The 24,248-nt window shown below is 36.5% G+C and overlaps 1 protein-coding gene across 21 annotated transcripts in view; it reads left to right on the forward strand.

Moving 5' to 3' along the window:
• KCNMA1 (potassium calcium-activated channel subfamily M alpha 1) overlaps positions 1 to 24,005 on the forward strand; it is a 434,865-nt gene extending 410,860 nt beyond the window's left edge. For 4 of the 21 annotated variants that reach the window (XM_040071955.2, XM_058421618.1, XM_040071957.2 and 1 more), the window contains 8 exons: positions 1,023 to 1,136; positions 1,838 to 1,921; positions 4,315 to 4,445; positions 11,667 to 11,861; positions 13,458 to 13,576; positions 15,354 to 15,578; positions 17,650 to 17,678; positions 23,354 to 23,979. In XM_040071955.2, the coding sequence (XP_039927889.1) occupies positions 1,023 to 1,136; positions 1,838 to 1,921; positions 4,315 to 4,445; positions 11,667 to 11,861; positions 13,458 to 13,576; positions 15,354 to 15,578; positions 17,650 to 17,678; positions 23,354 to 23,508 (1,052 nt within the window). In that variant the 3' untranslated portion in view covers positions 23,509 to 23,979. Of the gene's footprint in view, positions 1 to 1,022; positions 1,137 to 1,837; positions 1,922 to 4,314; positions 4,446 to 11,666; positions 11,862 to 13,457; positions 13,577 to 15,353; positions 16,076 to 17,649; positions 17,679 to 23,353 lie in introns of those variants that run through there. The other 17 variants (XM_040071956.2, XM_040071961.2, XM_040071964.2 and 14 more) reach the window with 11 other exon arrangements.
• Positions 24,006 to 24,248: the final 243 nt, after the last annotated feature.

Below are 24,248 nucleotides of genomic sequence, written 5' to 3' on the forward strand. Positions count from 1 at the left end.
CTTGGGAATAATACGGGGGGGGGGGGGGGGGGGGGGGGGAAGGGGAAAAAAAAAAAAAAGTAATGTCTTTTTTAAAAAATATAGTTTAAAATAAGCTTGGCCCAATTTTATTCCTAGCAGGAAAATATTTGTCTAAAAATGCTGCCTTGATACTGGTCTATATGAAACCATAAAGTAATTTTCTATCTTCACCATCACTTCTGCAGTGATATTAAATGAGCATTCCCATGTTTTCTATAGCTTTACTTAATAAGGAAGATGGAATGCATTAGTCTCAATGGTAAATTTCCAGTCCTGCTCTTGCATGGGCTTTTGTATTACTACTTTTCAGTACTTGCAATCAAACTCCAGAAGGTTTTCCTGGGTATTTTTTGTTTAAAGAAAAAAAAAATAGATAAAAAATGCTCAATGTCAAGATCTCCATTTCAAACTGTAGAGAATCTGGCTCAGAACAGTCTTTTTTAAAGGTGAACGTTGCTGGTCTCCAGATTTTGTTTTTTCTTTGAGTGCCTTCTCCCACCTTTGTTTCCTTCAATTTGTCACTCTTTCTGGTCCTTTTCAAGCAATCCTCTCACATACCATTTGAAAACCTGTGTCTTTTTCCTCTCATCCTCTCTTTTTGTCTCTTTTAGAATGGACCCTTCCATCCCAGTATTCCTACAATTGTGTTCCTCGTAGCAATGCATATTATAAATGGTACACATGAAAATTAAAAAAACCCTTCCACATGTGAGTGGTAGTGCTCTTGGAAAACAGATAATTTTAAATCTTGATATCTGATCAAACCTAAAACTGGCTAATGGAAGCAGTTTGTTCCTCATGGTTCTACTGCCATTTACAAGCAGTACTCTTTAAAAATTTAATTGCTGTTTATTGAAAGGTGTTTGCATTGGGATGTTTTGGGGGTTTTTTTGATGTAATTTGTCCTCTGTAAACTTTCTCTATTTTTCACTTTTTTTTTTTTTTTTTTATTTTTTTTTTTTTTTTTTTTTCTTTTTTTTTTTTTTTCCCTCCCCTTTTAGGCTTTACACCCCCTGGGATGGATAGGACATCTCCAGACAACAGTCCAGTCCATGGCCTTTTACGTCAGCCCTCCATTACAACAGGAGCCAACATCCCTATTATAACTGAGCTAGGTAAGACAAGCTAACATTTATCCTTCCATGTACATTCCCATGTCTTTTTCCCTCTTTCCTTTTTATGGAGATACAGAAAAATTGCCCATACTGTATCTTACACTGTTGTGTTTTCTCTTCTGATAACTGTTTTAAATTAATCTCTCTAAAGAAAGTTTAGTAACAGTTGGTTCATTTTATTTGAATAACTGAACTATATTTCCCTCCTTTGGGTTTTCTCAATTTTCTTGAATAAATATTCTATCAGACAAGATGCTTTTTGCATACAAACAAACAAGCAGGGGTCTTTGGGCTAAGGTTAGAAAAGGAAAAAGGCCAGAGTAAGTATAAGCAGATATTTCCTGTGCATATAATCAATTGTAAGAGGCCATTTGTTTATTTCTTCATGGTCCAAAACTGTTTAATCATGTGTAACCAAACTCTGTATAATAGTATGAGATATTTCACTCCTGAGAATACGATGATGGTAGGTAACTAGACTCTGATTTCCACTCTAGCTGTGGGTATTTATGTTGTCAAGTGGTGTGATGTGAAGTGCAGAAGCTGTTCTGTTTCTTTCATGGCAAATACAAACTTGATTTGTGGTCCTTTGTCCTTCTGTTTTCTTTTTCAGTTTTATTTTTTAGAGCCTTACCTGTCTTTTTCCCTTACTTTATTCTCTTTCTGTACTTTCTTTTCCCCCTAAATACTTTACTTACTAGCTAAGCCTGGCAAACTTCTGCCTTTGGTTTCAATCAGTCAGGAAAAAAACAGTGGGACCCACATTCTAATGATAACTGAACTGGGTAAGAAGTGCCTTTTTCCTTCACATCACTGTCTTATTTTCTGTTGTTGTTGTTCTTACTGTCATCAGCTTTTCCTTTATTTATCTGGCTGTATCAGAGGGGCTACCCTCATGGCACTGCTTTGAATGTGTTTTTATTTGTGGTTCTGGTTGAAATTGACTGTCTTGTTCTGGTCTTTCTTAATGATTTTTTTTTTCACGCAGCATCAGTAAACCTTTGATCACACTCGTCTGACCTGCCGGCTGTTTTCATAGCACCTCCTCACCAATTCATTTTTTTTGGCCTGAGTCCCCACCTCCCTGGCCCTCGCTCTCCTACACCAATTTTTCTCTCCTTTTCTCTCTTCTTTCTCTTTCTTTTTTTGTTACTTCAGCCTGTTGTCAATTTGGTGGACATGCCTTAGCAGCTTTTCAGAGGAAGTCCAAGAAGAAGTGAAAGATACCAGAAAAAACCCCAAGCCTCATACTTTCCCTCAAGCTATTTTTTTGTTTATTTTATAGAGTAGGCCTTTTCTCAGAAGCTCAGGTTTTGAAGCTGTAGAGAAGCAGCCAAGCCTCTGCGTGGTTCCCTCTCAGCACAGAGTGCTCTCACCAGCCTTTGGAGCAGCATTTGATGAGCTTTTCCCTGTGGCACAGCAGCACCCGTTCAAACCCAGCTCTCCTGGCCCACAAATCCCAGTGCGCTGACTTGCACCAGGAGAGACAAAGATGCTGAGGATAAACACACACCTGCAGAATTCACAAAAGATTTGTAGGAACTGACCCCACGCATGGCCAGCACGGTGTCTAAGTCAGGTGTTAGTCTGTCAGATGGAAGTGGAAAAAGAATGCTACTGTCAATAGTGCCTACTCTGAACTAGCAAATTTAGCTGAGGTACCAGCTGTTCAAAAAGTAAATTTTGAAATTATATAGCAGGCTTTCAAATACTATATTGCTTAAGAATCTGGAGATTGAATTGATACGTGTTGTGCTAAAGAAAGAAGTATTTTGGATAGTGATGTTTTCTGGGATGAAAGTCTTCTGATTCCCAGGGCAGAACATTTATCTTATTGCATTTCTAAGGTGTTATGTTTTAACAATTACATCAGGGAGTGCAAAGGCAAGAATTTTAAATTCTGTCCTCATCTCATTAAGACAGCTGTCATGAGGCTTTATCTGCAGTAATTTGTGTTTTGTAAGCTAAACATAGCAAGCACAGTATATAGAGAGTTGGGAGACAGAGTGGATGTGCAAGAAAACTATATGGAAAGGAGCGAAATTGTGTGAGAAGGAATAGCAGCAGGCAGAAGAATTTCTGACTTAAGAAGTCCAGAGCTGAAGTCTGATCAAGTTAACAGCAGCTCTCATGTTATTTTCAAAGTTCGCTGGGTTGGCTCAGGAGATGTGTTCACATGGGGAATAGGAATATAGTCAGTGTGTGCAGTCTCAAATGCTCAAAAAGTTTTTAATTTCCCTTTCTTGCATGGGAACTGAAATTAATTTGTCATTTAGTAAGTTGAAGGGTATTTCAATGGCATAGCTAAGCAGTCTGTGCTTTCATGCCTGAGGGAGACTAATATGGAAATGAAATATTTCATGAAATATGATCCACTTGATACACTGATCTCAAGGAAACAACTACTTTTAGTTGGAATGAGTTGGAAGCAGAGAGCTTAACTGTGACAATGAAATGCCACAGAAAGTCAAAATGACAAATACTACTTTATTTGGGCTTTTCTCTAAAACCGCCTGATGTAGATTCTTTTCCACACTGGCTAATGTAGAATTCGTGGCTGAGAAAGTGAAGTTATAGAGACAAATATTTGAACAAAAGGCAGTGCTGCAAGAGAATAGCTGCTCATTCATTCAGATAGATGCATGTTAAAGGGACAGTTTATCCTCTTCTGAGCCGTGAGTGCGTTAACACCACTCCAGTAAGAATCACAGCAGCACATCTAACAGATGCCTGTGGGCTATATCAGAGTTTTATTGACAGCCTTTATTTTACAAGGGGGTTCTAACTTTGTATCTTGTGATAACATTTCGCTGTACATGCATATACAGCCTCAGCCACTGTACCTCACCAATATACCAAGATTGTCTTGACATACAAGAGCATAATGTACCTAATTTTGAGCACAGGCAACTGGTCACCAAGCTACTTTACAGGAAAGGATAGGAACCTGTCAAGAACAAGTATCACCTCTTACGAGCACGATAACGAGCAACAGATTTTTAAATGCGCATTTTCACATCCATCTTGATTTCATTTTCAGTGACGTCAAAGACACGAGTCTGTGTTTCCAGACATATGCTGTTTCTTTTTCTTTGACTGTGTGATGTGTAAGGTCACATGCTGGTGACCCAGAAACACCTTTCGATTCCACTCTCAATATTGCTCTTGTTGTTTTCAGTAAATGATTCAAATGTTCAGTTCTTGGACCAAGATGACGATGACGATCCCGACACAGAACTGTACCTCACGCAGCCCTTCGCATGTGGAACCGCATTCGCTGTCAGCGTGCTGGACTCTCTCATGAGTGCAGTAAGCAAACAAAACCTTTGTCATTCCCTTCTATCAGACTTGTTGTTAAAGAGTGTGGAAGTTTAGAATCTTTTCCAGAGGTAGCCAGGAAAGATGCTTTTTTCTTAGATGTCAAGAGAATTTTGGAACCTAAGCTAGGTTATTTTCTTAGTTGGACACGGATACCGTAACTGAGGTACCTAGGGCTTCCATGAGTTCACAATTTTATAAGGAAGCATTCTCATGTCAGGTTTTAAGGATTATGCTTTCAAAAAAAAAAGTTGTGCCTTCCACCTAAAATCCAGACCCAAATGCAGTGTGTTAGTCCCTGTGCTCACCATTCTTGTCAGACAGCATCAACTGTGCTTTGAGCTTTTAATTTCCTGTAACTATGAGCAATGCTCTGAGTATGAGTGCTGGGGGACACTGATAGAACTCCATGAAAGCCACTGTACACATCTCATGAACTCTATTTGTGTGAAGAGATGTTATCCTTTCTTTTTTGTATTAATTTTCTTGGTGAATCAAAACTTCAGTGCCTGCCAGAAACTGGAGATGGTGGCCTTTGGTTATATCTACATTGGGGCTTTTGTTCTGTAGCCATAGCTCAGTTCTGATACAAACCCCTCAGTCATGCTCTTTTTCATCCTCCTCATATTGGCTGAGTTTTCAGACCAGTCTTGCTTTGTGTGAGCTGCACTTCTTTCAGAGGCACCTTAAACTCTGCTAGATATAGCAAGGACGTAGTATTTTTAAAATCTGAGCATAGGCTTTCTGAGCTGGCCATGGAATAAAGTTCCATAGTGCTGAGAAAGATCTGTTGTAAACCCCAAGTAACACCATATATGAGCAGATGGGTTTCTCTAAAGGATCTAGGTCTGACCTTCACCTGAATTCAAAATGAAAGAATTCATGGTGATCTTTATTATTTATTATTGTATTTGTATTTTGTATTTATGTATCTGTATTTTCTAATTTTCCCCATATTTTTCATATGTTCAATCCACAGATGAATAATAGGAGTCTGTACAGATTAAACTTTATTCTAATGAAGCCTAGGAGTTTTCAATAGCCTCAGAAAATGCTTTTCTTGAAAGCTACTTAATTAATATTTTTTTAGGTGTGACAAATTCAGGAAACCTAAGCAAGGACTCTTAAACTCTGTACCTTCTCTAATCAAAATCTCTATCCATAAAATATTTGGCATATTCACATAATAAATGGGAATTTTACATTAATAGGAATTTAACATGAAGGTTACAAAATGTTACTTAGAGCTGCTTATCTACTCCCATCGTTATCCAAGTCAGTGTCTCTGACTGTGTTGTTCAGTAGGGCATTCAGAATCAGGAAAGATGTAGGATTCATCCTTCTGGTTGCCACTGGCATCGCCATAGAAAGAGAGTGAGATGCTGTGGACATCATTACTTCCTTGTGCAAAGGTGTCTCTAGTAAATAAGAGTGATGTTTAGCATGCCTGTTCAGATATTTTAATAATTCTAGTTTTGGTAGCTTTTATTAACTCAGTTTTGGACAACTTGTCCCTCTGTTTCTGCAGTTCTTTTCTATAACAATCCTTTTTCCTAAGCATTTTCACATCTGAGTGGTCATACGTGTCAGGGACAGTGCAGCCTGAAGCCAGAGAAATGTGAGAACAAGAGTAGAAAATTCTCTACTTAAAAAAATACTAATCAATAAGACAAGCCAAAGATTCAGTCAGTTAGAATTGTTCACTATCCTGTCTTTTCTTTCACTGTTTCTGATCAGTGGCAGTGTTATTTTCTCTTTATTCCTCAAAGACCCAGCAAGGAGTTGGAAAAGTACAATTCTTCCTGACCTTTCAGAAAGTGTAAAATGTGTGAGATATCCATATTCTCATGGGGAAGGCATGTTATCCTTTTACTTCTTCTCCCAGGAAAAGAGTGTTTCTCACACAAACTAATCTATTTGCACTATATTATCTATTACCTTTATTATCTTTTCTTTTCCTGGAGTACACTTGCTTCTAGCAAACGGCTTCTGTATAATGTGTCTAACTTAATACTTCCCATTACAGGCAAACTGAAGCCCAAATCCTAGCTAAATTGTGAGTTCTGCAGTCATGCTTTCATCCTATTAATTGCACAGGAATTCTGTAGGAAATATGTTATGTGCACTGCTGTCCTTTGCCAGCTCAGTTGGAGACAAGTATATAGTTCATTATTCTATCTACTTAGTGATTCAGTGGGTTTTACTGCTTATTTTTGATAGGAAAATTCCAATTTATGATCTCTGCTGCTATCTCTGTAATGAAAATTCCTTATATAGGGTACAGTGCAAATGTACAGGAACTGCTCCTTTTAGAAAGAATCTCTTCCTACAGCAGTGGGGTTTTTTAGTAAAACAAGTGTAAGAAAGATTAGAAAGTCAAATAATAGCCATGCATACAATATTACTTCTGACCTGTGGGTTGTTTGAAACAGTATAGATGTATGTATATAAAAAAGAGCTACAAAATAGATTTAAAAGAATTTGGTTAAGTGTTCAATAATTGCATAATAATAATACAGTATTAATCAGTGTTAAATTGTTCTTTTATTTTTATAGTTTTATTAATATTGAAGTAGTGCATTCAACCCCACTCATGAATCACAGATTAGAAAATCTAGTAACTTTCTAATTCAAGTTAAAATTCAAGTTTGAGTACTGGAGATCTTCAAGTTCCGCTGCTTCAGCATTATTTCCTATAAGGTGACAATACTGGACAGTTTAAATTTGAATTTGTCTGTTATTTCCTTATTTCAAAGGTAAAAGCCTTAACACAGTTTAGTTTTCAAAGTGCTATGTACTAGTCATCTACACAGAGTCTGGCTTGGCAGCAAAGGCAGTATATTCCGCTGGATTCAGAGTGCAGTAGCTCAAACACCATTGCTCAGAGGACAATAACAAGCTCAAAACCTGCACTGTGTTTTTGATGAGTTGGTAGCAGTGATCTCTCCAGGTTTGGTTCAAGAGTGTTACTGTGCTCTCTGGGAAGGCTTTGGGCTTGGTTCATGTTTTAACTGTGGCAGTGGCTATTGTTAAATGCTCCAGCTCATCATTATTATGTCTTTGAAGAAACATCTACCGCTATCAGGTACTGAAATGATACGTTAATATTCATTTTGTCATAGCACATGCAAACCCAGGGAAATAATACACGTTGTCTGTCAGTCTCAAGGCAGCACCACTTTTGAAAAGCAAAGCATGCTTTCATCACCAAGTAAAATGTAACTAAGAAGTGTGGGGTTGGAAGCATCTTTTAGATGATGTAACTGGTTTTTTTAAAAAGTTATCTTCAGCTATAGAAAAGTTATATGACATAGGATAGTCAAAGGAGCAAATTTTTGAGCAGAATTTCTTATTTCTGGGTCTTGTTGAGATAGTTATTCCATAAAATTCTATGCGTGCAAGGAAACCAGATTTCAACACACAGTACCTTCAAAGGTTTGAGCAATTGGCCTGAGAGCCAAAGCTTCCCTGTTACTCCTTTTGGCACTGGAGGTACGAGAGCTACAGAAGTTCTGGCAGGCTGGCACCCCTCCCACACCTACCACTGCAACAGGCCTGAGGTGCTGTTGGAGGCAAGGATCTCCAGCACCAGATGATACCATTTAATATTTGTTACCCTGGGATTCATTTACTTGAACTTGATTGCTTTCTGTATTACCTAGTTCTACCTTTTCTTCATATAAGCAAAAGTACAGAATGGAAGAAAACCATTAAATAAAACAGTTAAAAATAACTTTTCGTTATATCCCATACCCAAGAGTTCTCCCCAAGGGATCCTCACAGTATTATTTATACAGAAAAGAAGCTTCTTTTTTTTGATATGAACATAGGACTGTTTCTCACGCTAGTCTCTTCAGAGAATTTAAGCAGCATCTTGTAACTTAAAGTGTCCCAAACTTCTTTAAAGTTTGGACAATGGTTTAGGAATTAGTAGATTTTCAAAGTATGAAATGTTATTTCTTGCTGTTAATTCTGTCTCAAAGGCTCTTTTGTTATTGGTATGAATTACTGATGTAATTACTGATGCTCAGTCACTCCTTGGGTTTGGATATATATTATATATTATTATATATTATGTATTATTATATATATTATTCCGCCAAATGAAAAAGAGAAGCAAATTAAAATATTTGTTAGAAAGTGCAGTTTAAAATTTCGTGTCGTGGAGAAGGAGTAGTTTTAAAAGAAATTCATTAAAAAATGCACTAGCAAACACAAAAAAGGCAGATATAACTTGAAAAATGACAATTTTAGTGTAATTATAAATGAAAAGCAAAGTGCTATTAAAGTTAAAGCAATATTATTAAAAGATGTGCTAATTTTCAGTTAAAATTTTCTGTAGAAGACCAATTCATTTAGAAGACATGACAGCATTAACTGCAAAACATAAGCACTCTGGTAATTATACTTTAAAAAATGATTGAACAAATGGGAAAGCATCCTTGAAACATTTGAAAGAGCTGCACTACGATTCCGAAGCAAGGGCTAGGTGGCACTGCTAGCTCAGATATCTTTGTCATGACTTCCTTACTATTTACCCAGTTTCAGTGTCTATGATGCATTTCTTTTTTTTCTGTTTTTAGAATATATCTATTTCATATTCTCATTCCAGATACCAATTAAAGTGATATCACACACGTGTCCAGTGTGGGGTTTGGTTAATGGCAACGGCAAACAAGAATTTCCTCAGTTTTGATTTTATACTCTCTTCATCACTGTAAGGTGCCTTGTTGCTTTAAGTACAACAGCACCTTTCCGAAGACATTCTGTAGATCAGTTTCTTATAAGTACTGGCATATCCAGGCCATGTACCCTCCCACAGAGCAAGTAGAAGATCACTCTCAAATTAATTTCAGTGTATTATTATTCCAAAGGAAATGGATATCAGCTAGTTCAGCTTTTCAAAGTGTTCCCCTAGTTCCAAACCGGCAAGATGTAATGAGGAGTCTGATTTTTGTGACAATCAAAAGCATGGGCAGACAGCTTTTTCTTGAGGAGTGTTAAATACGTTCGTACAGAAGGAAGAAACCGTATTTAGCAGAAGGTGACAAGTTAGAGCTTCCTATTCACTCATCTTTTCTTGCCTATGGTTGGGCATTTTCTGATCAGGTGCCATGCTGCAGCAGTTTGTCCTGAAACTTGGAATCTTTTTTCCCATTGACTGGAAAAAAAAAAAAAGAACCCCAAAAACAAACAAACAAAAATCAAACAGAACCCCATGAGCATCTTTTGGCTGCACTCATCCATCTGATTAAATGGTGCCATCCACATGAGTCATGGTGTGAAACCCAAATTAAGCCATTGTTCCACAGTAAATGCTGCCTCCTTTGCTAGTAAGGGTCTTGGCTTTGCCTTAGAGGTATAGCACAGTGGGAGGAGTTGCCAAAGAGGGCGACTCTGATTTCATCTCAGGGACATCAAGGAAGAAGTAATTGAAAAACAAACAATCATGCCTGAATGTCCTCTCTGTATCACAATGGCAATTCTTATTAAACATCATGTAATCGCTCCAGACTTACATTCCTGCAAAGGGTCACAATTGATTTTTCTGTATGTTAAGAGAGGTTTGAGTATTACACTTGAATTGTTACCCAGTGCATCCACATGTGTAAGAGCTGATTTGAGATTAGCTGCTGTTTTAGACTAGCTGAATCTTCCTGAACCTCTGCTTATGATGACTCCTCTTTACAGTACTCTTTGTAGTTAAAAGATGTTGTGCCTTACCCAGGTTAACTAAAGTAACTGGAGTTGATGAGATGCAAATATTTGCTTTAGGGCATATATAACATTAAGAATATGTTCCTCTCATTTTAATTTAGTCAACAGGTGAATGGCATATATGCCTACGTAAATAAGCAGAGAATTGTGAAGTTGGGAAACTTCAATGTAAAGTGAGAGACATTGCTGCGTAGAGCTCATTTTCTTCTGTTTTATCTGTCATCTCTGGTGAACAATGAAACTGAAGTTTCATTATACAAAGAAAGAATATCAAAGTAACATGGATAGGAAGCCAGTTCTGCTTTTTGATCTCACGATAAAATATTTCAACCTCAACCTCAGTTTACCCATGTATTAAATACAGTTACATTATATGACTAGAGCAGTGAATTTCATTGAAAAGTATTATTTTAAAAGTCTTATCTTTAGACAACAAGCACTGTTTGAGAATTCACTATTCATTTTTATTTTGTTGGATTACAGACATTTGTTCTAAGTCCTAAATTCAACAAAATCCAATAATCCAGTAACGTCAATCCTATGTACTCGACAGTGAGCTCATTTTTTTCCTTTTGTTTTCCCTGCACTTGCAAAGCTTCTGAAAACTCAGACATTGGTGGCTTTATAAGTGACAGTCTTTCCTTTTTTTTGTTCGATGTTTTTTTTCCCAGTACAATACATTGCAGATGTTAAACTGAGTATGTCTGAACTATACCAGTATACTTCTAAGTGAACTTGAAAGTCATTCATGTGGATTTAAATTAATATTTTAAATAGCCATTGTTTGCCTGACAGACCAGCAATACTACAGATGCTGGCAAAATGTCAGTGTGCAGTAAATCTTCCCTAATAAACCACACTTACCCTATACCCTAGAGTTTTTTAAAAGGACCACCAGGATCCCAAACTCATCATACATTTATCTGGAATGAACTCAAGATGTTTAATTGATACATGCTTATGTCTGAACACTGTCAAGTCTCGTAATAAGATGTTTAGTACAATACATTGGTTAGACTGCTAGAGTCCAGCCACAGTAATAAGTAATGACATTTGCAGCACAAAGGCAGCTCCCCAACGAATTGGTGACAAGAGTAAAAAGGCAATCTAGCCTGTGTAAGCTTTAAATGTGGTCTGAATTTTACAATTACATGTCCTAAAGCCCATTATTAGACATGAGGGCGATGAGAAGGAAAGCAGTCATTGCATCACTACTAACCCCAATTATAGGAAACATAAATCATTCAAATTTTTGTACTTTAATAAAAATCAGCCTGAATTGGTGTTTAAAAGGAAGGATCTAGTATAGGAGCCTAATGGGATAGAAGAAAATAGAGTAATTGGAGGCTGCTGTCTTTTCACTTTCTATATAAAATTATTTGAAGAGACAGCCAAGAACTTTAAACAGCAGAAACCCGGAAAAGTTGTAATTTGGATGTCTTCAGTTGTGACTTTAATGGTGTTTGCTTAAAGAGCTTTCTTTTATCTCTGCAGACATACTTCAATGACAATATCCTCACACTGATACGGACATTGGTAACAGGAGGAGCCACACCAGAGCTGGAAGCACTGATTGCTGAGGAAAATGCATTGAGAGGAGGTTACAGCACGCCCCAGACACTTGCAAACAGGGACAGGTGTCGAGTTGCTCAGTTGGCTTTGTATGATGGGCCATTTGCAGACCTAGGGGTAAGATCATGAGGGAAATGTAGGACCAGGGCTAGTCTGTGCTCTATTAGATTTCTCTCAGACTGAGTGAAAAAAATCTATCTTAATAAGCATATAATTTCTATTATTGAATTTAATAGAGCTGTTGGATTTTTTAAAAATTTATAGCACAGAGTTGCAGGTTTGCTCTTTACCTTTTTAAGAAGCTGTATGATGGCCCAGGATCCTTGCCTAAATATTTCATACATAAAATCCTGTGGGTCTTCTTTTTTGTCAGCTAAAGAGATGGATGAGCTGATTTGGATGATATAACCATTATAGCAGTAATGAATTCTAAATGTATTCAATATGTGTAGATATACCATTTTTGGGTTTTGATAAGATTATTTAGTGTTTTCACAGAGCTTCCAGTTTTTAAAATCTTACGTTTCAATTAGCTTGAAAATGAAGTTGTAAGGTTTGTTTTTCTGCTGGTTTTTGATGGATTAAAATTCTTGTGAAATCCTAATTTTCTGATAATTTGACTGCATTGTTCTAAGGATGAAGTGAAAAAAACCAAGCAAACAAAAAAATTTAAAAACACCAAACCAAATAGATAAATGATCTTTAAAAAAGAGTGCATTATATAAAAATAGATACAGAAGTGTCTAGAAATGTTTTCTGGACCACAGTTTGAAATCTTGAGGTGAATCTGAAAGCAGCCACGCTGCTTTGACAATGATGTAGGCTTTGATGTTTCTTAAATTAACCTCGAGTTCACCAGCTCTGACCAAAAAGAATGGAATTACCTTCTTCACAGAAATGACAGGGAATCCCAGTTTAAGGATTAGGGCAGCAAGAGTACACAGATAGGAGCCTAGAGCCTTTCAAATGATGTAGCAGTCCAGTTGTAACTGAGACTAGCAGCTCATCAAAACACTTCGGCATGCAGCTTAACATTTCCACAAGTAAAATAAACAGCACCAATCTCTCAAATGCTGTTTCACCAGAGCCTCAATGGCACTACATCTGTGAAGGCAGAATTCATTAACTCTCTTAATTACATAAGAATCACTATTTTAGATATACAAATGAGCAAATATAAACTTATTCTTTTGCTAATTAACATTTAGTCATTATTTTACAGCAGTAGATATTTTCATTATCCTTTTAAACCCTTAGAACTTTAATTTCTGTTGTGCTCCTGGTGAACTTTTTTTTTGCCTGGATGACAGTATGGGTGCTGCCAAGAAAGGGTCAAAGATATTAACAGTTTTAACTCCACAGTTAATTAATTTGTATAATATGCATTGTCTGGTACCAAAATTTATATTTCCAGCTTAAAGCAAATCACTCGCTCTTTCCAATTTGCCATTATTTCATGGACCAAAGCTCTCCAAAATAGCAATTATCACTTTACATAGTTACTTATTTGAAATAAAACATTTAGATTATTCATTTCTTTGGGTAAAAGGCTCTCATTTGAGACAAACAACAGACTGTCTACACATTGTCCCCTTTTTTAAAAAGTTCATTCTGAACAACCTGTTTCCTGACATTGTATTAACAGAGCAAAGAAAGGGAAAAAAACCTCACTTTTTTTTTTGTTTGTTTGTTTATCTCCTCTCTTTCCTCTAGGATGGAGGTTGTTACGGAGATCTGTTTTGTAAAGCACTGAAAACATACAATATGCTTTGCTTTGGAATTTATCGATTAAGGGATGCACATCTAAGTACTCCCAGCCAATGCACTAAACGGTGAGTCTGGTCTTTTAGAACATCTCTGTTTCACTGGTCTTCAGTCTTCTCAGCGAGGAGACTGTAATAAATATAAAAAAGAGCTTGCTCCATTTTTGCATAACTTTTCCGCAGTCCTCTTTGAGGATTTCACGATGGCTCTTTATCTGACTTCAGATCATAAGCTGGATATCATAACATAACACTTCATAGCATAAGTTGTCAGCGAATCTTATTCAAAATTTTCTAATTAAATTTTAAGAATGTATCTTTATCTTGTTTCCTTTATGATGGTCCACTGTTTGGATCCAAGGAAAGGACTTCAGTTTCCTTATATCAATCAACTCTAAGTTGTGGGACAATAATTAAATTACAGTAGCTAGTCTTTTTTCTGAATGCTCAAAAAATACTCCTCTGGGCTTCCCGTCAGTACCATCTGTGTCTAATCATAATTTCTTCCAGTAAATGGAAACCCTTCTCTTGGTAGACTACATTTTTTCTTCAGTAGCACCAAGCTTGACCTTAGCGCTTTAAACAGAGCAGACACATTTCCATCTTTGCAAACTGAAGGCCATTTAGCAGTTTGCTTGAAATGTGTCTTAATTAACTGCTTCCTAGAAATACACACACAGACCCATACCAGAAGTATCGCAAATCTACCATCTGTTACTGTTTCGTGCTCTACAAAAAAGCATCATTATTGGGTGAACATGGCAATAAACAATGCTGCAGCCCACCAAAGCGGCTTCTTCTGTAAGAACTTGAACAAATTGGGTAGAAAAAATGATTTGCAGTTTAGATTTACACTGTAGTTGCTACACTTGAGATTATTTGTTGGATTAATAAGGGACTTCTGTCCCTGAAGCAGCTAAGCAGATTTCTTATGAGCATTGAATTAACTTGAAAAGAAGTCATGAGCTTCGTGTTCAATTTTTACTCATTTCTTGCTTGGACAGAAAATGCCAATTGCCTTGCTCAAGTCTGTTTTTCACAGGCATGAAAAAAAATTTAGCAGCTGCTCTATAAGCCCTTCATACCCTGAAAGGTCATTAGGTGAAGGTGAGGATTCTTGAAATTGCGCAAGTTTTTATTTTGGGCCTGGGATTTATACTAAGTGTTGTTGGATTCTCAGATGTGCAGATTTCTCTTTATAAATGCTCATGGACGGCATGAATGTACATGTGGAGTGAATGAGCAAAATTAACCTCACTACAAAGTATTTTCCTTAACTTGTTTTAACTACAGTCACAATCCAAACCAATAATTATGTCCCTTGTTCTATTGATAGTATTTAAATATTTAATAACTATGTAAATACATATTTAAATGTGGTATGTATTTAAATATGTATTAAATATGTATTTAAATAAGCTGCATATAAAATCCTCCTCTCTCTGCTTTTCAGCCATTATTTTAAATACTGGTGGGTATTTGTGGTGTGTCAGTTACTGGTTTTTGTCAATATATGAATATATTTGCTGGAGTCATTGCATTATGGTGCAGCCAGAGAAAGGAGCATGATTTGTATGGTGGCTTCTTTGAAAAATCATTACATAATTCACTTGAAGAACATCATTCTCAGACTTTATGTCTGTTTGACAGAAAACAAAAAAAGTGGCAGCTGACTTAAAAAGATCCTAAACCATAACAGGAATTATATGAGCTAAAATTAATTACAAACAAAAATGCAAAAATTGGGCTACATGTTTCTGAGCTAACAACTCTGGAAGAAATCTCTAGTATAATTCTAAACCTACTTTCTTCTTCTTTCTTTTTTTCTTCCTTCCTTTCTTTCCAGCTACGTTATCACAAACCCACCATATGAATTTGAGCTTGTGCCGACGGACTTGATCTTCTGTTTGATGCAATTTGACCACAACGCTGGCCAGTCCCGAGCCAGTCTTTCTCATTCCTCCCATTCCTCCTATTCTTCCAGCAAGAAGAGCTCATCAGTTCACTCTATCCCATCAACAGCAAACCGACCGAACCGCACCAAGACCAGGGATTCCCGGGACAAACAGAAGTATGTGCAGGAGGATAGACTTTGATATGTGTATCTACTCCCACTGTGTGTGCAACTTGCATTCACTACCCATTCTCCCCAGTTAATGTTTCCAGCAGTAATGTTCCCTGTTTTCCCATGGAGTTCTCCCTTTCTGTACACATATTTTGCATATGTATGACAGTGTGCATGTGATTGTCATTTTTATTTCACCACCATAAAACCCTTAAGCACAACAGCAACAAAGCAGACGGACCAAAAGTTATTTATGATGCTAGGGGAGAATGAAAAAAGAATTCCAAACCCATAGGCACACTGAAAACATAAATAACTCACTGCAGTTACTCTACATATCTGAAAATAGAGTATATTTAACGTGAACACTTGCTCTTGATGTCAGAGTTACACAAAGAAAGTCATTTAGTGCAGAAGTGTTGATGTATGTTGCAGTAGGTTTTTTAATACTCATATTTACAGGAGCTGATACATTTATTTGAAGCTTATAAACTCTCCTATTGGGAAAAAAAAAAAAAAATCCCTGCTGATTTTTCACTCTCAAAGCTTATATTATATAGGGCTTACACTCCTTGTATAGATTAATGCTACACATCTGCTTTATACCAAAGCAATATCAGGGACTTTTCTGCTTGTTTAAGAACTTTCTTTAAAATTCTAGTCTTTTGGAGATGGTGTATTTTCCCTTTAACAGTGAAATTGTCTGGGCATGAAGTTGTAAAACTCCAGTGGTTTAATTTAAGTTCAGAAAGAGTCTAATTGCATATTAAATTAATATTCTATTTATATTGCCACATGAATAGCTATATTTTCTTTCACTTTTGACATTTGGGATAAAAAGCCATATGTATCATAAATATTGGATGTAAGTCATTAAAAACTGCCTTCTTGGGGCTTTACGTCTTTAAAAGGTGAATTAGTCACCTTATGTACAGAATAAATAATGTTCAGAAAAGAGCAAGCATTTTTCTATGCTTACATATCAGATCTCAAGGGACTTTGTTCCTTTCCCCAGATGGTAGTTTAACTTTTCCAAGTTAGTGTTGGTATAAATCTTCCAACAAGAGTCCTAATATGTGAAGAACCTCCAGAAATCTTGCTGCATGTTCTACCTGTTTTTTTTCAACAGGTGCATGCCAGTATGCAGGAATACAGGGAGGACAACTGAGTGCCTTTAAATGTCTCCCATTTGGAGAGAAAAAGTGCTGTGCCTCAGACTGTTAATGAGGAGAGCAAAAGGGCCAGGTTGGAAATACGGTGCTGAGGCGTCACGTTCCAAGCGCTTGCCAGAATTTAGTTCTTGCAAATTGTCACCAATGACACATGTAGCCAGAAAAAGTTGTGGTAGAGAACTAAATAAAGTAGTGGAAAGGAACCTGCCCTAGACAGCCATAGAAATGATACTTCAGGCTTGCTTTTACTTTTTTTTTCCCCTTGGTTTAAACTTCAGAAGCCAATGTATATTTTGAAATACACAGCTAGCTCTAGGTTTATGGAGGGATTCCGAGGGTAGGGAGGGCAGAAACATGTACGCTCTTCCCTGGCTACCCAGCAAGAAAGCATGCAGACAGAAAAAAAATTTAGATTTGGAATGATTAGCATTGTAACTGCCAACCCAATCAAGGTGCTTTTATGGTTAGTTTTGTCTTCTACCTTCCCCTTCCCCAAGCATGATAATTTTGAAGATTTGCTTGCTGTGTGAATTGACAATAAAGCCAAGCACTTTTACTGACAAAACCTGGAACCATGTAAGTGGGCTACAGAGAATACCACTGTGCAGTGCTAAGCATAATGATTGGAATTCAGTATATACGTGTGAGTGTGCATTCAAACGCAGCTGTAAGTCCGATCAGTGAAATACGGTGCAAATTATGGTTGCTCCCCTACAAATGAGACTATTACAGTTGCTCTTCATCATAAAGAAAAAATTCATGTGTTCCTTTTTGCAAAGAAAGTTATCATGTTTTGCCCTGAGCATATTTATTACTACAAGGATGTGCCAGTTAAAGTGCTCAACCAGAAATATGACAGTTTAAAAGCATTGTAAAACTTACATAGCTTACTTCTTTTTCTAAAGTGCAACAAGGATGAATAGAATGGGCCAAGGTATGAAAATTAATGGTTCTGCATGACCTAGCAACTGCTGTGGGTTTCCCTCTATAACTTTGTCCTTGTGAAAACTTGTGAAATTAAAAAAAAATAGTTACAAACTTTATTCAGTTATTGGTTTGTTTGTTTGGTTGATTGTTTTGTTGGTTTTCTTTTGCCTTTTTTTTCCCCACCAAACCAGAAGTAAGACTGGCTGCTGCTGCTGCTGTTTCTCAACCCTGTTTTGTTCTTTTATCCTCTCATCTGCTTGCCTTTCTAATTGCACGTGTCCTTTTGTAAACATCCAGGTTCCTGCTCAATGAAGACGCCTATCATGGTGCAGACATTACTTTAATTTTCCATTCCTCATTCCAGTTTCTTTCCTCCCTCCCTACTCTCCTACTCCCCATGTATGTACATGAGCATCTTTTTATGTCAGCAGTATTGATTGAAGATAGTTGAGAGCAGTTACATTTTGGAAGAATGTTAATGGCTTTGACACCAAAATGCTTTTCCATTAATGTTTTATCTGTTTTCCATTTAGCCGAGAAAGGAAGGGTGTTAATATGAAGCCACTTGTCACATCCTACATAATGATTTTTATCCAAAAAAAAAAAAAAAAATTAGTATTTGTATAACAGTGCAGCTCAAACAAAAAAAATATAAACAGCATACTTTAGAGAATTAACTTGCCTACCTTATGAGCAGCAGAAGAGGAGTATCTAATATGGGTGCAAATCTGAATTCTTCAAATCACATTGAAGTCTACTCCACCTCTGTCCTCTATCCTGAAGTTAGAATTCTAAAACTTTTGACTTTTAGTAAAATTGTGTAAAATTCCCACTGCTGACTATAGTCAGATTGATCAAATAGTTTATTGTAGTGACAAAGGTTTTCTGATATGGATATACTAATGGAGGTTGGTCATTATAAGTAGAGAAATACTTAAATCAACTTTATGTTGGCTTTTATATTGAAAAAATAAGAGGAAATCTCCTGTTCTATCTCAAGTCAAACAACCATAGTAGAATGGTTAGATTTTGAAAGTGAAGAAGTATCGCCAGTGTCAGGAGGTGACATTTTAGATTTTTGCTGAAGGTCCTGCCGTTTGTATCAGTCCCAGCATGGTTTCAGCATTGGAAACCAAGTTCTTTGTGAGCTTAAGTGTTGACACAAAACTATATCTAGCAAACCTGCAGATTCTTGGCATGGGTTCCTATTGAGCTAATCAGAGAGAGTCTGGCATTTTCCAGTGAGATTCCTATTGTCAAAACTAAGAATTTTGGTAGTTTAAAAAAATCAAAAACAAGTCCAGAACATTGTCTTCATCACAAAACTTCAGTTGCCCTGGGGCAGAGTAAAGTTCTTCATAGAAAAAAAATTTATTCTCGCTTTCCCTGCAAATTTCTTACTGCCTGCTACACGTAAAATATTCATCTGCCAAACAAAGAATTGCTGAGCAGGGGTGTGAAGAAACTTTTATTACTTTTTTTTTTTTTCTCATGCAGGAACAAATTACATGGGAGAATTTTCAGCTTAGTTATAAACGAGATGGTTTACATGCAGGGAGGAGACACTCAAACACATGCATGACACAAACACATACATGCAAACTAATTTGAAACTGTAAGTGTCACAGAAGATGAAAAATTAATGTTTTAAAGGTTGAAAGGTAACCTGGGATTATGGTGAGAATACAAATTTATTAAAACCTTTGTGTTATGTTTGGGTAGTATTTTTCTTGCTTCTGCTTAGAAGAGAGGGTGTTTGATGGTGACATTTGTTCTAAGTTGCTACTCAGTCCAGAATCAATGATAGAAATTTTAAAGCACCAGTACAGTAAATCTGTGGAGGGAATTGCTGGAGTCTTATACAAGTTGAAGAAAACTGTATTTTGATCTTTTTACTTTGATTATTTATATCCTTTTTTTTTTTTTTTTTTTTAATGCTGCAGGGAATAGGAATTAACAAAAAACGTTAATTTTTATTTATTTGTAATATGAGCATTAAGCCTTTTGAACCCTCATGGATGCACTGATGCTGATAGCCCATTACAAACATAGATGTTTGAGAGGAAAGTAAATGTTTTCGTACATTCAGTTACTTAGTTGTTCCAACATCTCTCAGATGGTGCTGTCAAAAAGAAGCCTGTCAAATAGCGTAGGAAGATCAGGGACTTTTTTCAGCAGCTCCTAAAAAAATAAGATAAAAAAAATACACCTATTGTTACTATAATGTAGAAGCACTTCTGGTAAGGATTGATATGCTTATTCCAAAAGGAAGAGAAACAGACTGAATGTGACAGAGAACTTAAAAATGCTTGGTGAGTATAACAATATATAAAGAGGGTTTTCTAGTAAAAAGGGGTTTTCTGAACTGATCTAAAGGAAAGAGTAAATATTAAAGATAAAAAACTGTGATAAGACTCAGGAAGACATGCCAAAATCTGGCTGTAAGCCTAGAATAAAGGACTGAAAAGGGTGTAGGGCTTCGGACATTTAGTAACTGGGAGCAGAGTATTATAGTGGCCAAGAGTAAAGATCAGGATGTGTTAAGCTAACATTTCAAAGGTAAGTAGAGAGGTCAATGAATTTGCACAGGAGATTCATTGTTATGTAGTCAAAGATAATTTTAACAGCAGAAAGGAACAGGAAGGGAATAAAGCTGGATCTAAGCATTGCATGCTGGAGATGATAATTCTTGGATCAAGGTTTCAGCACTGGCAAAAAGAAATCTAAACAGCAAAAGAAATTAGACTCTTACCAGCTTCTGTATTTATTATTAATGTTCTCTATTTATTACTTGCCAGGTAAAGGCAAAAAGAGACTGGGTGGTTTCTTTTTAAAGAATAGCTCCCTATATAGAAGTTTTATTGTAAATTTAACACATAAATAAATAGCCTGTACAATTTTAGGAAAAGCAGGGTATTTTGAAGTGTTTTACACTGGCTGCTGGGAAACGTGAGTTCTGATTCTCAGCACTCACGCAAGTCTCCTCTTACTTGCTACAACATTGAATTAACTTTGCACCAAGTTCTGTTTGTTAAGAAAGTTTTTGCACCATGTGTTAAAAAAAAGAAGGTAGCAATGAAAGTTCACGGTGCTTAACTTGCCTCAAAATCATTTTAAACACAAACCATTAGAAAACTGTTAGTTTGAAATTGTTTATGTGATCTCACAAGGCTTTTAAAACATGATAACCATCACACTTTACACCTCTCTGAAAGGTTAGTTTAATCGTAGATCACATAAAATTGGTTTCCACAAATGCATAATGGTTCATGTGTCACACTTGAACTAAATGGTTTTTTAAATGGAGCTGAAATTATTTTGATGTGTACACATTCCCAGACTTCTTTTTCCTACAACCTTTCTTAAACCAGCCCCCATCAGGAATCATTCCCTTAAAGTCTCATTAATAATTCAGATGTTCTGATTGCTTTAAAAGATCTATGGAATTGAGGCTTTTTTTTTTTTTTTTAACTGCTTGACAAAAAGATAAATGAATGTAGAAAGAAACGGTAGGAGTCTGGCAAGCTGTAGATCATCTCTGAACAGATTGTAACTTTATCATTCTGTCAGGAAGAATAATTTAAAGCACTTAATCAGTTAGCTTCAGTGTGCAGGATGTAACATTATGAATTCCTATCGTCCAATCTGTTCAAATCAAAGGGAACTTAATTATAATAGGTGAGAGAGAGGGAGATGGGAGATTGAACATCGTTCAGGCTCAGGCAGCTTTAAGGGGGCAGGGAATTATTTAGTCTGGTCAGAAATGAGTAGGGTATTTTTTAACAGAAGTTAAAAGCATTTTAGAAAATGACAAGAAAAACAATACAGTAGTTCTGTTGCCCTTTAGTAATAAGCCACTAATAGGTAATATAATTCCAGGGTTTGATTAAATTCATAAAAAATTGTAAGAACAGGTAACAAAGATTTTAATGGGGAGTGGAGGTCTGGCATGTAAATTCTAAAAATCCTTATGCAGTGGAAGTGTTTTAGTTTGTTATTCGTGAAAATTACTGAAAAGTCCAGTAATTCTGGAGATTAAGCTACTTGTTGAGAGACTATGACTCCAAAGCTCTTTGTTTATTTTGTGCACTTATGTCCAGGTATTTGTCTTCTGTTCTTCTCAGTCTTCCAATTTCTTTTCTCTCCTTTCCCTCTTGAGCCTTTGTGCTTGATCCTTGGGTTTCTAATGAGAATTACGCTTTGCTAATTTTAAGTCATTTATTTATTAAAAATGAGCATTCATTCCAGTCCTGTTTCCAGATACTGCAGCCTTTCAGTAGTTAGAAAAAGTAGCAGTTTATTTTATGTAAGTGGGGCACTGAAGCTTTTGCAGCATTTTGGATTCCCCATTGGAATGAGAAGTAGTGCATCCATGTAAGAGTGGCAGCTCTGGTGCTACACACTTTGAACCTTGCATGTAATAATGAAATGCCCAGAACCATAGGTGTTCACTGCTCTGCCCACCCACCTCTGGAATTTGGGGAAGGAGGACAAGAATGGAGACAGAACCCTGTTCACAAATCCTTGTCAAGGCACAAATGCAGCTAATGGTCATTAGCCACTCTCTAAATCAGGAGGTCCCAAGTCTTGGAATAACGTTATCTTGTAAATTTGCATACCTGTCATTGAGAAATTTCAGTGGAAATTGCTCTCTAAAGGGTTTAAGATTTTTTTTTTTTCTTTTGTGAATTTTAAGAAGCTTTTGTCCATACCTGCAATGAAGCAGTGCAACATAATGGTTACAATGATGAACAGCCGGGAAAGGGCTGCAATGCTGCAGCCTCAGCATCCTCCCACATTGCTCCCAGCCCACCTTAAAGCCACACCATAAAATTCCTCCTGTGATCGTGGAAACAGACATTGCTCAAGGATAGAAAAGAATGAGCTTCCTCTCTAATTTTCCTTTAAATCCTTACTTCCTTTGCCTTGCTGTCGCCTGTCAGGACTGATCCATTCAGGATTAGTTGGAGCCCTACCACAGTCACCTGCCGTATCTGGTGTGTTCCCCACCCCATTTTAAACCCTGAACTGCAGCAATGCCCTAGCAGCTGTGTTTCTGAGTAGGGATAAAATGCCCACCCTGTGCAGCAAGGCTGCTGTCTGGCAGCAGGAATACAAGTCCTTTTTTATTCTAACACCAACTGCAGAAAGTTCTTTATGTTCTCCTGCATGATTTCTGGGCCAGCAGTAGCCACCACCCCAAGGCTGAAATGGTTCAGAGAAGTCTCTGACTCTTCAGGTGCTCCTCACATGCTCTTTTCTGCATTACCCTTATCCCAGCTGCTCTCCTTGGCTTCTTAGTTTAGACTTTGATTTGTTTCATATTTTTTTCAATAAGTGAATCACCTGAGCATGGGCACAAGAAAAGAGCTCTCTTACATCCACCGAGCAAACTAGCACATTGGCAGTTTTCTTTAGCTTCTGTTACCAAACCTGCAAGCGTCATCCTCCTTTCATAACAGTATTTTCAGAGGTATTAATCTAATGCGCTGTACTGCTAGTAATTAGTCAAAGTCACCTTCTATTGATCTCATTTTTTCTGTAAACTTTACTGACTGCTCCCTTTTTCTTTTTTTTCTTTTCTTTTTTTTTTTTTTTTAATGCTTCTGTGTATGTGTGCTTCACTAATTAAAACTTTCATTTTTCCCTCCTTATTCTGTCTCTACCTGTTTTGCTCCTTAGCAGAAAAGAAATGGTTTACAGATGAGCCGGATAATGCCTACCCCAGAAACATTCAAATCAAGCCCATGAGCACTCACATGGCCAATCAGATCAATCAATACAAATCAACAAGCAGCTTGATACCACCAATACGAGAAGTTGAAGATGAATGTTGACTCCTTCGAAGCCAGAACTATTTTTTTAAAGCCTGACAAACTTCATGAATGGTGATGTGACATTTATTCCTCTTACTTGCTGAACCACTGATGGAGAAGTTAAGAAGGGCACGCTTAATGGGAAAATAAAGTAGACAGATCTTTGTTTGTCTGCCTTTAATATTGCTTCCACGTATTTTGGAAACTATTTCATTTATAAATGAACATAATCAAAACTAGTCATGTATAGCCTCTAGCATTTTAAATTATTTTTATTTATTAGAAAATATATTTTTTCTTTTTTTTTTTTTCATTGTTAAGTATTTTCCCTTAAAACAATGGCATATGTGGCCAGACTCCTAAGAATTAAAAAAACCCAACAGACCCTCAGTCTCTGGCTTAAAGGAGAATGATGGTCACAGTTATAAGGGTGTATAATTAAGGGAGACAAATGATATATTTACAGAAAGGAAAAAAAAGGTCCAACTTGTATTTTAGTAAATCAAAAAAAAAAAAAACAAAAAAAAACCAAACCAAAAAAAAACAAAAACAAAAACAAAAAAAACAAAACAAAAAAAAACACAAACCACCACCAAAAAAAAAAAAACCTACAACATTTCACCAAAATGTTAAAATGTTTCTTTATCGGAAGATGTGTATTTTGTTCAGCATTGACACCAGCTCTTAATAAATTGAACTTATTTATTTTCAGAGTTGAAAGTCATATTTTTGTACACATAACATGCTTCTGAATTATTCTT

The sequence above is a fragment of the Hirundo rustica genome, chromosome 8 (assembly GCF_015227805.2).
Source record: "Hirundo rustica isolate bHirRus1 chromosome 8, bHirRus1.pri.v3, whole genome shotgun sequence".
NCBI lineage: Eukaryota > Metazoa > Chordata > Aves > Passeriformes > Hirundinidae > Hirundo > Hirundo rustica.